Source organism: Salvelinus alpinus, chromosome 27 (genome assembly GCF_045679555.1).
Source record: "Salvelinus alpinus chromosome 27, SLU_Salpinus.1, whole genome shotgun sequence".
Taxonomy (NCBI): domain Eukaryota; kingdom Metazoa; phylum Chordata; class Actinopteri; order Salmoniformes; family Salmonidae; genus Salvelinus; species Salvelinus alpinus.
In genome coordinates, this window is record NC_092112.1 from 14,822,613 (window position 1) to 14,837,697 (window position 15,085).

At 40.9% G+C, this 15,085-nt stretch overlaps 1 protein-coding gene across 16 annotated transcripts in view; it reads left to right on the top strand.

The window, feature by feature from the left end:
- The window catches only part of LOC139555996 (MAP/microtubule affinity-regulating kinase 3-like), a 117,374-nt gene that overhangs the window by 88,901 nt on the left and 13,388 nt on the right, over window positions 1–15,085 (top strand). For all 16 annotated transcript variants that reach the window (XM_071369445.1, XM_071369456.1, XM_071369441.1 and 13 more), the window contains one exon: window positions 508–611. In XM_071369445.1, coding sequence (XP_071225546.1) covers window positions 508–611 — 104 coding nt within the window. The remainder of the gene's footprint in view (window positions 1–507; window positions 612–15,085) is intronic.

A 15,085-nucleotide genomic window follows, 5' to 3' on the forward strand; every position in this document is an offset into this window, starting at 1 on the left:
TTGCATCACCCGCTCTCTTTCACTCTCTCTCTTGCATCACCCGCTCTCTTTCACTCTCTCCCTCCTTTCATCACCCGCTCTCTTTCACTCTCTTGCATCACCCGCTCTCTTTTACTCTCTCCCTCCTTGCATCACCCGCTCTCTTTCACTCTCTCCCTCCTTTCATCACCCGCTCTCTTTCACTCTCTCCCTCCTTGCATCACCCGCTCTCTTTCACTCTCTCCCTCCTTGCATTACCCGCTCTCTTTCACTCTCTCCCTTCTTTCATCACCCTCTCTCCCTTCTTTCATCACCCTCTCTCCCTCCTTTCATCACCCTCTCTCCCTCCTTTCATCACCCTCTCTCCCTCCTTTCATCACCCTCTCTCCCTCCTTTCATCACCCTCTCTCCCTCCTTTCATCACCCTCTCTCCCTCCTTTCATCACCCTCTCTCCCTCCTTTCATCATCCTCTCTCCCTCTCATCATCCTCTCTCCCTCCTTTCATCACCCTCTCTCTCTCCCTCCAGACTAACTCCACATCAGGGGGCATGAGAAGGAGGAACACGTATGTGTGTAGCGAGAGGAACGCCTCGGACCGCCACTCTGTCATCCAGAACGGAAAAGAAAACAGGTGAGGCTCTGTCTGTCCCGTTGTCCCTCCTGGTTTTCTAAACACACACACACACACATACTGTTGTCTTTGTCTCACACACTCTCTCTTAAAAATGCACCCCCCACATCTTTTCACACTTTCACAGAAACACTGTAGCCTGCAGCAGCTACGTACACCACCCTGACCACCCTGTACAAAATTCAGGCCTTGAAGATTGTTCTAGTTAAGGTTGTTGTTTTACTAGAGGAAGGCCCCATTCTTCATCATCATCATTATACACACAGTGTTTTCTCTGTGAAATAGCCGTGTTCCTCAAAAAACCCATTGGTTTGGAATCACAGAGATGCTACATTGGGGTCTATTAATGTTCAAATCAATAGAAACGACACTGTATATTTACCTTTAATCATTTGCCGATTTGATAGGACTCTATCATAATTGCAACAGAGTAGTTGTGTCAGTTTAAAAAAAAAAAAAAACATGTGAACGGCACAACCTAACTCTGTTCGAAAATACAAGAGATAAAATTAATTAATAAAATGGTATTTATCACATGCGCCGAATACAAGTGTAGACTTTACTGTGAAATGCTTACGAGTCCTTTCCCAACAATGCAGAGTTAAAAAGTAAGACAAATTAGCTGAAACATTTGAATGGAAATACTAACACAATGAAATAACAATAACGAGGCTAAATACAAGGGGTACCGGTACCGAGTCAATGTGCAGGGGTACAAGGCAGTTGAGGTAGTTGGTAATATGTACATGTAGGTAGGGGTAAAAGTGACTAGGTAATCAGGGTAGATAATAAACAGAGTAGCAGCAGGGTATGTGAAGAGTGTTAAAGTGTGTGTGTGTGTGTGGCGTCAATATGCGTGTGTGTGTGTGTGTTTTATGTGTGTGTGAGCATACAGTATGTAGTGCGTGTGTGTTGCAGTGTCAGTGTAGTATGTGTGAGTGTGTGGGTGAGTGAGTGTGCATAGAGCCGGTGCAAGAGAGTCAGTACAAATAGTCAGCGTGGCCACTTGATTAACTGTTCAGCAGTCTTATGGCTCGGGGGTAGAAGCTGTTCAGGAGCCTTTTGGTTCCAGACTTGGCGCTCCTTTACCGCTTGCCATGCAGTAGCAGAGCGAACAGTCTATGACTGATCTGGAGGCAATTTTTAGTGATGTGCACACTGAGGAACTTGAAGCTCTCGACCCGCTCCACTACAGCCCCGTTGATGTGAATGGCGGCGTGCTTTGCCCCCCCGTTTCCTGTAGTCCATAATTAGCTTGCTTGTCTTGCTGACATTGAGGGAGAGGTTGTTGTCCTGGTACTACACTGCCAGGTCTCTAACCTCCTCCCTATATGCTGTCTCATCGTCGTCAGTGATCAGGCCTAGCACCATTGTGTCGTCTGCAAACTTAATGACGGTGTTGGAGTCGTGCAAGGCCACGTAGTCGTGGGTGAACAGGGAATACAGGAGCGGACTAAGCACGCACCCTTGAGGGGCCCGCGTGTTGAGGGTCAGCGTGGCGGATGCGTTGTTGCCTACCCTCACCAGCTGGGGGCGGTCTGTCAGAAAGTCCAGGATCCAGCAGAGGGAGGTGTTCAGGGTCAGCTTGGTGATGAGCTTGGAGGGCACTCTGTTGTTGTACGCTGAGCTTGGTGGTCTGCTTGAAACATGTAGGTATTACAGGGTCAGAAAGAGGTTAAAAATGGCAGTGGAGACACTTTACACCTGAGTACGCATCCTGGTAATCCGTCTGGCCCTGCGGCCTTGTGAATGTTAACCTGTTTAATGGTCTTACTCACATCGGCTATGGAGAGCTTGATCACACAGTTGTCCAGAAAGGCTGGTGCGCTCAAGCATGGTTCGGTGTTGCTAGCCTCGAAGCGAGCTTTTGAAGGCATTTAGCTCGTCTGGTAGGCTCGCGTCACTGGCAAGCTCGCGGCTGGTTTTCCCTTTGTAATCCGTGATAGTTTGCAAGCCCTGCCACATCCGACGAGTGTCAGAGCAGATGTAGTAGGATTCGATCTTTGTCCTGTATTGATGCTTTCCATGTTTGATTTCTTATAAGCGTCCGGATTAGTGTCCCGCTCCTTGAAAGTGGCAGCTCTAGCCTTTAGCTCAGTGCGGATGTTGCCTGTAATCCATGGCTTCTGGTTGAGATATGTACGTACGGTCACTGTGTCGTCGTTGTCAATGCACTTATTAATGAAGCCGGTGACTGATGTGGTAAACTCCTCAATGCCATCAGAGGAATCCCGGAACATATTCCATTCTGTGCTAGTGAAACAGTCCTGTAGCTTAGCATCCACTTCATTGGACCACTTCTGTATTGAGTGCCTCACTGGTACTTCCTGTTTGAGTTTTTGCTTATAGACAGGAACCAGGAGGGTAGAGTTATGGTCAGATTTGCCAAATGGAGGCCTTCTGGGTGGCACAGTGGTCTAAGGCACTGCATCGCAGTGCTAGCTGTGCCACCAGGGACTCTGGGTTCGAGCCCAGGCTCTGTCGCAGCCGGCCGCGACCAGGAGGTCCATGGGGCGACGCACAATTGGCCTAGCGTTGTCCGCGTTAGGGAGGGTTTGGCCGGTAGGAATATCCTTGTCTCATCGCGCACTAGCGACTCCTGTGGCGGGCAGGGCGCAGTGCACGCTGACCAGGTCGCTAGGTGTACGGTGTTTCCTCCAACACATTGGTGCGGCTGGCTTCCGGGTTGGATGGGCGCTGTGTTAAGAAGCAGTGCGGCTTGGTTGGGTTGTGTTTCGAGGACGCATGGCTCTCGACCTTCATCTCTCCCGAGCCCGTACGGGAGTTGTAGCGATGAGACAAGACAGTAACTACTAACAATTGGATACCACGAAATTGGGGAGAAAAAGGGGAAGGGGGAAAAAATCAAAAAGATTTGCCAAATGGAGGGCGAGAGCTTTGTATGCATCTCTGTGTGGAGTAAAGGTTATCAGGAGTTTTTTCGCCTCTAGATGCACAGGTGACATACTAGTAGAAATGAGTTAAAACAAATTTACGTTTTCCTGCATTAAAGTCTCCGGCCACTAGGAGTGGATGAACATTTTCTTGTTTGCTTATGGCCTTATACAGCTCGTTGAGTGCGGTCTTAGTGCCAGCATCGGTTTGTGGTGGTAAGTAGACAGCTACGAAAAATATAGATGAAAACTCTGTTGGTAAATATTTTGAACGCAACATGCAACAATTTCAAAGATTTTACTGAGTTACAGTTACAGTCAGGAAATCAGTCAATTGAATTAAATTCATTCGGCCCTAATCTATGTATTTCACATGGCTGGGAATACAGATATGCCTCTGTTGGTCACAGATACCTTTAAAAAAAAAAGATAGGGACGTGGATCAGAAACCAGTCAGTATCTGGTGTGACCACCATTTGCCTCATGCAGCGCGAGACATCTCTTTCGCATATATTTGATCAGGCTGTTGATTGTGGGCTGTGAAATGTTGTCCCGCTCCTCTTCAATGGCTGTGCGAAGTTGCTGGATATTGGCGAGAATTGGAACACGCTGTCGTACACGTCGATCCTGAGCAGCCCAAACATGCTCAATGGGTGACATGCCTGGTGAGTATGCAGGCCATGGAAGAACTGGGATTTCAGCTTCCAGGAATTGTGTACCGATCCTTGCAACATGGGGCCGTGCATTATCATGCTGAAACATGAGATGATGGAGGCGGATGAATGGCACAACAATGGGCCTTAGGATCTAGTCACGGTATCTCTGAGCATTGAAATTATTATTGTCGTGGAAAATCACTTCAAATATAACTCTTACAAGGACTTTGTGAACTCAAATATGATTTTTATTACAATTGTATAGCCAACTGGCATGTCCCCGAGGAACACCCCGCGGAACACCCCCTTTCCCAGAACTCTAGCTCTTATATTTATACACACATAGTATTATGTCCATCCCTTATGCAAATGAAGTTTCTCTTTTTAAGTCATTCACCACCATTATCTTTTAGTTCAAGCTTCCTACTTGTTCACGCCCAATAACGCCCATATCTGCTTTCAATTAGTTTATAATGGTGACCGGACCCTCTATCTTAGTGTGTCAGCATATCTATCATTAGTGTGTCAGCATAATTTGTCACTTCCTTTCATTAATGTGTCAATGTACTCTTTGTTCAGTTTGCCTTTATTGGAATCAGCAGATTCTGTCCTATAAGCCTTCTTTTTAGAAGGAGCTGACTATGGGTCCTTTTTATCATTAGTGTGTCAGGTCAGCAGACCATGTGTCTCCCCCTTTCATTAATGTGTCAATCTACTCTTTGTTCTGTTCTCCCCTATCCTTAGTGTGTCCAATTGTCTTAGGCATATTTCTCTGGTATGTGTCTTATTGGAATTGTCAGACTATATGTCTCTTCTACCATTAGCATCCAGTTGCCTTATGTTACTACTACAATCCCCCCTCTGGGGCTATTTAGCCACATAAATGATACAAATAAGACTTTGGGATAGTAAAAGAAAATACCTATGATAAACAAGAAAATACAAAAAATAAAAACAAAGTAAAGCATATAAACTAACTAGACCAAACATCTCCAATGTGAAATAGGAGTAAAAGATCCAATCAGAAACATTAAAGAAAACCTAACTAGACCAAACATCTCCAATTTTCATAAGAGTAAAAGATCTAATTAGAAACATTCAATAAAACCTAACTAGACAAAACATTTCAACATTATCCCCCCGTGCAGACACCTACCAACCTTTGTTAGATGATTTAATACATGGTCCATAGACACTTGTAACCGGAATACCCTCTGTCACCTAACATGTTTTTGTAAAATGATCCTATTTTTAGAAGGCAAAACTAACTTTAATTAAAAGAAAATATATATGTTCATCGATATATATATAAAAATTCAAAGAAACATACAAAGAACACAAAGCATTAGGCAAAATAAAAATGCTAAACCCCATTATCTAGGAGCACAGTCCTCATCCTTACAAATAAAACAATCTCCTCTTTGACACTTGGCACAGAAAAAAGGTTCCGGGTGATGGTTATGACCATCCTCATGAATTTTTGTACACCACTTGCAATTGTGACGCAAATGACACTTTTTGTGGACATGTGTAAGTAAACATTCATCTGAACTGGGTAATTTAACATATACATGGAAACCATCCTTACGAAAATCGTGACACGCATGACCACCCCCCCCAATCACTTCATAGAGACAGTTAGGGTTACCAAAGGGGCAGTCAAGAGGTCCTCCGACCGCATTGCAAGGCTTTCCATACTTATTGGTATAATTGTCTGGGCTTCCCGGTACAGGATCAATCACCACAGGAGAGTCATCTCTCATTACAAACATCTGTTTAACTGTTGTCTTAACCATAATTAACTTTACCAGGGGTATAACACAACAAACTGCAATACCCAGAGCCAATAACCCTCCTCCCAACATGATGGCCATCCTAGCAAACATGGCTCCCCACTTTCCTAACGCTAGGTCTAACCAATCCCATACATGGGAGTCTAAACCAGCATTAGCCTTTACTTCTGCTCATAATCCTTTGAGTTTGTCCATAGCAATATTGGGAATAAAGGTGCAACAGTCATCCCCAAACATGACACAAACTCCACCCATCTCCGCTAAGAGCCAATTGAGAGCCTGTCTATTTTGCCAAGTCATTTTACTGGTAGCCCGTACCTGTTCCCCCAACGCCGTTAGAGCCGAATCAGTATAGTTAATGAATCTCTGTTGGTTATAGTATATATAATTAATCCACTCTAAGTTTTTATTTGGAGTTATCCACAAAAATATAGATTCAAATCCTGATTTAACTTCATCTCTTGCCTTGAACTCTCGAGGTACACCTCTAGGCTGTCCAATTGTATCAAGGTATACCTCAGGGTCTTTCTCATACGCCCTTTTAACTCTAGGATTAACACAATCATCATGGGGTGATTTAATGATAGTAACCTGTTGAATTGCTCTAACTAAGGCACAAAGACCAATCCATTCATCAGACAATACATTCAACAATTTGTTTTTTCCACACATCCAGAAACTATCCGCAATACCTCTGTCTTGATTCTTTAGCATAGTGAGAGATGGTGCAACCTGAGTTATTTTACCATACAACCCTTTTCTATTCATTATCAACCCTTTATCATTATTTCTACGAACTCCCGCAGTCTCTAGCACCCAAATAGTATCACATTCTACAGTGGTGTTTCCTACATCAATTCCTTCGGTGTTATAGCTGTAAAAACATTCATATTTTCCTTTAACCACAGTACTTCTGTCTAATTGGGGTCCATTTAATTCAGTTCTAATTTCATAGGCAGCACAATCATTGTCTCCCAACTTAGTCTCGTTTAACATGGCTCTGCCTCTAGTGCTCCCTTGAGCAATCCTACATTCAATGTCACACAAGGAAATAGAATACTTTCTATTGGTACAATGGTCATTTTCCCAACTTACACAGTTTTTAAATGATGCTGGTTCAGAGACTATTAAAAGATCAGACAAAGGTGATTTTCTACACAAAATACAATTGTCCATTCTGTGTTTGTTTGCCATAGACTTAGCCCATTCGTATCACTCCTTCTTCACTACTTCTTCTCGTGTGCTGTCCTTGAGTGGTTCTAATATATCTAATTCTGTCGCTTTTTCAATGTTCTTATCTTGAGGTAGATCATTAGAGTTTATCAGAAAGTTCCAAATGTCAGTAAAAAAACTCTCCTGACTCTGATGTCTCAGGATGCTTTGTGGGTACAGTGATCTGCTTGGTAAGGGAGGTCGATGTCATCTTAGTGGTAGCTACTGTGGTCGTCACAGCAGCCGCCACCCTTGTTGTTGTCACAGGTTCTTCCTGTTCAGGTGCAGGGGTAGGATCAACCTTAATGACCATGGTGCTACTCCCTTCGGTCACTGTTGTTCTTGTTATTTCAACTATTAATTCTTCACCTTCAACTGGTTCAATCTGATTCATGATGAGCACCCTCTCGTCTTTTTCTTTGATTAATGTCAGGTCACATCCTTTCGGATCCCAAACGACTTGTCCCTTTGTTTGGTGATGGGTCCATCCACAGAGTGCCATCTCCGGTAAGGGTTTCATCCTTATGATTGAGATAGACTTCAGTTCTCCTGCTTCTGTTATAAGTTGAGGTGGAACAGAGATTCTAACCTTGTCAGTCTTTTTGGATTGTTCGACTGATTCCTTTCTTCTCTTCCTGCTTCCATCTTACGTCTTGATTGTGCATTAGTCTGTTGTTTCTATACTAGCATTCACTGTTACTTCTGTTATGTCAATGTCATTATTCTTTTGTTGTTCTAACTTCAATTGTCTGTAAAGGAGACCATTCAAAAGTTTAAAAGTCAATTGTGGGGAAATCCCCATTTTCTTCAGCTTGCAGGACTTTTCCTCCTCTTTCTTCACTTGAGGCTCCCTCAGGCCGGACTTAACTTCCATCTGGAAGGTTTCAATTTTTATGGAAAAGATGTTCTCATTCTGTGCCTTGTGAGGCCTCTCCTCCTCTTCTGGGTGCATTAGTCGGTGCACTTGTCGTATTTTGGCTTTCACTTCATTTGCTGTTTTCTTGGCTCCTCCCTGGCGTCTCAATCGTTTCCGCTGCTCCTGCTCCCTCCTGGCTCCCTCCTGGTGAATCAGCATCCTCTGTGTCCTCATCTCTATGTGGTTGTATCCTTCTCTCTGTTGGGACTCAGCTGCAGTGGTTCAGATGGTACCACGTCTGGCTTCCTTTCACTTTGACGGCCGTTCTTGTTGCTTTGGCCACCTCATAGGGTCCTTCTCTTCTTGGTTGATCCCACTTCCTCCGGAACACTCGAACGTGGACTAGATCTCCTGGTATCACTGGAAGAGGTCCTTCTGGTCCCCTTGGATCATCAGACGCGGAACCTCTCGTCCTGGTTCAGGTTTCTGCCTTCTTTCTGTGAGGCATTCATACTTAGAGACATATGGCCTCTGTTCTATGATTACACCATACATCCTCTTACTTCCATCACTCATCACACAACAAACTGACATTCCAGCTGAAGCTGGCGAACCCCTCTCCTTCTGTTTTCCTAAACATAAGACTTGGAAAACAACAGACAAAACATAACAGCATTGACAATGTTATGTGTTATGCATAAATATATTCATGCAAACTGAAATCTGAGACCATGACAATTCCCACTCTCTCTTTACCTGTCTATGCCTCCAGGATACTTTTCTGCTGGACTCCACAAAAATAAAAGCCCTAAAAAGCTTCCTCATGCTTCCACCCAGTCTTCCCCTTTCGGCCCCAGGTTCTGAGAGGTGTTCCCAAATCATGTCAATTTTTACTTAGTTTCCCATCTGCTCCATTTCAACTGATAATCATGTGCATAACCTACAATTAACATTATCTCTTCTTGAATTAATTCAACACTGTTTATGCTTTCATATCAATCCCTTTAACATGTTTGTTTAGAGTATAATATCCTATCATCTATTCTTTTTCACATGATGTATTAAAAAATGAAACAAGTAACCCCCAAACTCAACCCAGTATGTCTATAGTGGAATCTAGTCTCTCTCTCTCTCTCTCTGATTCCACGTCCTCTGTCATGGTGTTTTCAAGCTCACCCTTTATTCAGCTGGACCTCACTTCTCGTGAGACTTATGTACCCACCAAAGAGAAACATGAAGATCTTTACTACTGCAGTGTTGTAAGAAGTATACCCCCAGCCTGGTGTATCTTGATGTACACTCAGTCTCCAGAATGCAGCCCAAGCCCTTCCATTTCTGGCTGTTTTTTTTTTCCTGAGAACATACACACTAACACATGGGTTATTCCCTGACAACAGACTTCCTTCTTATAGCAAGATCACTAAATCTTAATTTTTAATAACAGCCCTATGTAACCATTCTGCCTCAAATACCTGGCCTCCTGCCACAGAAATATTCATAATGATAGTCAAATGATTGTCCCTACAGCAACTGCTGTAAAATAACATATAATCATTCAAGCGTCTTCCAGTTGGATTAATATCCAATCCTAACAAAACTAAGTCATAAGTTTCTTAAACTTTTGCTCTAATGTTCAAAATGCCACCACTTATTCTTTTTACCATATCTTTAGATATGTGAATTGTTCTATTTACTTTTGAATTGTCCCTATATTTTACACAGCCAGCTGTCTTTCCTTTTCTGTGAATTATCTCTATTTTTATACATAGTTTCTAGAAATAACACCCCTTCACTACCATTACCTTCATTTATGAGTCCCCTAACCCATAACAGCCATTGTTTGATACATACTTAAAACATCCTTAAGTCAATTTATATATCATTTATATCAGTATCAGTCCCTCCTCAGGAACATATACACAACCTTATGTTCCTCAAAACAAAAATAAATTGACCAAACGAGAAAAAGAGAAAAAAATTTATAATAATTGCACATTTGCAATATTACCACTACTTGTAATGTAATTAAACCTGGAGAAAACGTCCATCTGTTTCATTCTATGCCCATGGTATTATTGGTCTCTTTCTTCTTCATTCATGGGTATCTTCGCACAACAGACTACCTTTGTATTCAATTAAACATTACATTTTATCATTACAATTCCAATGACATTATAAAACAAAAGAAACAAAAAACCTGTAATCTAATATTCTGTAAGTTTTCAACCTCCTTGTCTCAGGAGTATTTTCCAGAGCTTCCCTAGGCCAATTAAATTTAAACAGTTCTATATCTAAATAACTAAACAGTTCTTTTTTAAATACAGTTTCCAACCCAATATTCAGAATAACAGTCCTTAGTGTTTACTTTAACTCGAATTTGACCTTATCTATTCAATACACATCATCCCTTCAACAATTAACATTTATACTAAACACTTTTATTACCAGTATTATCTATTTTCCCAATAGCCCTTTTGTCTCAGTTTTTCTCTCATGAGTGGCCTGGTAATAAAAGTTCAATACCCCAATTCCTTTAATTCATAATTCACCCTGGCCCATATCAGTTCAACATGTCTATTTTTTGATACAGTTCACAGGTCATCAGACACAGTTGTCCCTCACTATTCAGTCGATTAGGGTGGGTATGAGCTCCGCACCCACTTGTGGTGATATTCTCTCCCATGCCTTAAAGCATTCTGACGTCACCTTTTATGATAACTCCCTTATTCTACTGGTGATCTCTCAGATGAATTACAGATGATGTATTTATCAACAAAACCCTTACAGAGACCCACACTCCAATAAACCCTTTGGAGTAACTTTCATCTCTTTTTATATGCAGAATGAACAAAGCACATTTGTGTATTTTCCCAAAGACCAGAACCCCAAGGAACTGATAATTTTACCTATGAACACATGTTATATCAAAAAAATAAAAAATAAACCTATCTGAATAACTTATTCAACTTAAGGGTACAACTCTTCATAATTTTCCCAGGGACATAATAGATTTTCAAAGTAATTATACATTTTGAATAGAGTCTTGTGTCTTTTAATCATTTTATAATTAAATCCCACCTGTTCCAACAATTTCTAGTAAAAGGTGATCAGTCTTTCACAGGAAATTCCTAGGAATCAGGGCATTTTGACACCATTAAAATGTTTCCACTCCCCTTTCTTTAGGAACAACTTAAATACATTTTTCAAAAAACAATTCCATCATTCTGCATACCCAATTTGAAACTGAATTGGAGAAAACCCTTCCAATACATCTACTAATGCATATTCATTCCCAGTACATGGTGCACTTACTAGTGAACCATAGCCAATAGCACACAGGGACTGGACACACTTATCCAGAACTCCAATGTTGTAGCCTTATCCAGATATTTTTATAGCAGCTGACTTTAACTAACTGCTTTCCACAGTAATACAGTCTCCAATGATATTTTGACCAGAGAAGATTAAACCCTTTTTTTTCTGGAAAAGAAAGTATACATATCGTTAATTTCACAACGTCAGCTTTTAATCTGCAAATAGTTTTTATTCCATAAACGTCTTAACATTTTTCAGAGAATGACGGTATAGAATGTCTAACAATTAAAATTCCATCTGTACTCTACTATATGTCAAGTCAAAACGTGATCTAATACTTCTTCTTGACCACATATAAACTGTAATCTCTATGAACCACTCATTGTTCGCTCAGAGACAATACACCGCCAAGTAAAAATTCCATTCTCACTAACCTCAAACCGATTAGTTGTTTGTTATTTTGACAAGGAAATAAACTCTCGTATATCGGCATTTCCTGCTACCGCACTAAGTTCTAGTGTCACCTTACACTAATTTTCCCCATATTCCGCTATATCCATATTCAAAACAGGAACTATTTTCTTATTCGTTTTTAGATATTGTCAATAGTTCTACTAATCACCCGCACGTCTGCGAGGACGAGTGGAACCACATTTGTCTTTTATAGTAATGTATTTTCTGATGATAGAATGTTACCGGGTAATGGCGCCCCCCATTATCCAGTTTTTTCATATTCAATCCGAAGTCGGTAGAACTAATGTGCGCGTCTTTCAGTGACTCCATGGCTTTTTAAAATCCCTCTATGCTAGGGAGAAACAATCATTTTTGTTTTCATGCCACTATTTATTCATTTATTTTTCCTAAATACTCCCATACACCTTTTATTTATTATTTTTCCGAGGTAGAGCTAATCTCCTTTCCAATTAATAATTCATTTGTCACATCACTTAATTTCTCTTATCAAAGCCTACTCTTTATAGTACAGACATTATTTCTGAATACTACAGATGACTTAATGTCTTATTCTAGTACAGTACTTCAAATATCACTGTGTTTTTCCCTTTACAGATATCATTATTAATTCATTTTATCCGTTTGGTTTATTCTATTCTTATAGCTCTAATCAATTTTATGATTACATTTACATTACATTTAAGTCATTTAGCAGACTCTCTTATCCAGAGCGACTTACAAATTGGAAAGTTCATACATATTCATCCTGGTCCCCCCGTGGGAATGGAACCCTCAACCCAGGCGTTGCAAGCACCATGCTCTACCAACTGAGCCACACAGGTCCACTGCCCGCTCCGTTAAGATCTCTATCTAACGTCTTACTTTTACCTTTATTTATTTATTTTGTCTATACTTTCTTATCTCTTCTCTATATTCTTATTGTTTGATCCTATGGTCAATTTACTAGTGAGTCAAGCCTAAGTATTTTTTATACCCCTCTCTGCCCTTCAGACTATTTTTTAGACCGTAGCTTCTGTAGACACAGAGTGTCTGACGGCCTGTTTTTTCCTCTTTCTTTGTTTCACCGTACGCGAATTCTTAATGTGTCCTGGATTCCACTATTTATCTTAACCAACTTAGATTCGTTTTAACGTTATAGTACAATTTCAGTTTATTGGTGATTCTGTTTTCTCTTTTGTTACCCACTTCCTATTCGTATTATACTATTCGGTTAACGCCTTTTTAAGTATTTTTATTTATTATTTGTTTTGACACCTTTTTGTTATTCTTACCGCGGTCTCTTACCATTTTATCACATCAGTGTTTTTATCCTTGCTTATAACTTATTTTACTTCGATGTTTCTTAACTTCTTTCCCTCTGCCTAATAGCAGTTAACGGCACCCTTCATCAACTCTACTCTGTCACAGGAGAGCTGCGCGCTCCCTTTTCTGGACGTTCTGCCTACACACACACAACTTGTCTTTCCTTCCTAATGTTCTATTTTTACACAGATCCACACATTTCTTACAACATTTTCATTCATCCTTTTTATTTTTCATCTGTTCATTCAAGCCCTTTGTTTTTACCTCAAAACAACTTAGTCTGTCTTTATTGACTTAATTCACTTCCACCTACATAAGCCTAGACTGCTAAGATTTCTACAATATGACGAGACTACTGTCTAATCGGATCAGCTTGTCTTCATATCCTATTCACCCCCCCAATACTGATCTTTTCTTCTATTATTAGAGTAGTATTGTGGCGTGACCTACTGAATTACAAAACCCTGTTAGCTAGACAGAGCGGTTTTTTTATTCGCAGGATTTCTTTTGCATTTGAACGCCGCACAATCGGGCTAACGTTCTTCCTGCCTTCTAAATATTCATCCGTTCAGTCCCCCGTTCTGGGGCGGTAACCATGAAATATTTATTTAACTACTAAATATTCACCAACAGACCCTTCTGCCGTGACGTGAATATCCCACCCAAGCAGACCTCTTTAAAAATGTTCCTTTTTTAAAGAGCGGTATCGTGGCTTCCTAACTACTTATTTATGCAGTTCTCTATTACTTTTAGAGCCATTATTCATAAGTAACCTGTCCAAGCATTCCTTCTACTAATTTTATTGAAGAGGTATCACAGGATTTTCTACCTACATTATCTGTTTTGACCGTATGGGCTGTCCCACATTATAGCCAACCATCTCAGCCAGATGCGCAAACAACCGCATCATTTAAGCTACACATTCGAACGGTCTGATCTGAACGAGCGCATGCATGCCCACTCTACATCTAACACAAGCAAAGTTCACAGCACCTATTCACTCAGTCTCTATACATGCGCATTCATACAAAACCCAAACTCACACATGCATGCACATTCATTTGAATTCAAAAGTTCTTTCGTTTTTATCGTTTTTAGGAAATTTGAGAGAGAGACCTACATGACATTCCTCCCGCTGAGACAGGACTCTGAAACAATCTACACAAACATTCAACTATTGTAAGAACTTGCTTACCTTATATAGTTGGGCGGCCACCCTTGTTTGTCAGATTGTCCAAAGAACCCGCCATCAGCCAAGAACGTCCCAGTCCCTGTCACTCCTGGCAAGCTCGCCAAAATCTGTCGTGGAAAATCACTTCAAATATAACTCTTACAAGAACTTTGTGAACTCAAATATGATTTTTATTACAATTGTATTGCCAACTGGCATGTCCCCGAGGAACACCCCGCGGAACACCCCCTTTCCCAGAACTCTAGCTCTTATATTTATACACACATAGTATTATGTCCATCCCTTATGCAAATGAAGTTTCTCTTTTTAAGTCATTCACCACCATTATCTTTTAGTTCAAGCTTCCTACTTGTTCACGCCCAATAACGCCCATATCTGCTTTCAATTAGTTTATAATGGTGACCGGACCCTCTATCTTAGTGTGTCAGCATATCTATCATTAGTGTGTCAGCATAATTTGTCACTTCCTTTCATTAATGTGTCAATGTACTCTTTGTTCAGTTTGCCTTTATTGGAATCAGCAGATTCTGTCCTATAAGCCTTCTTTTTAGAAGGAGCTGACTATGGGTCCTTTTTATCATTAGTGTGTCAGGTCAGCAGACCATGTGTCTCCCCCTTTCATTAATGTGTCAATCTACTCTTTGTTCTGTTCTCCCCTATCCTTAGTGTGTCCAATTGTCTTAGGCATATTTCTCTGGTATGTGTCTTATTGGAATTGTCAGACTATATGTCTCTTCTACCATTAGCATCCAGTTGCCTTATGTTACTACTACATTATCA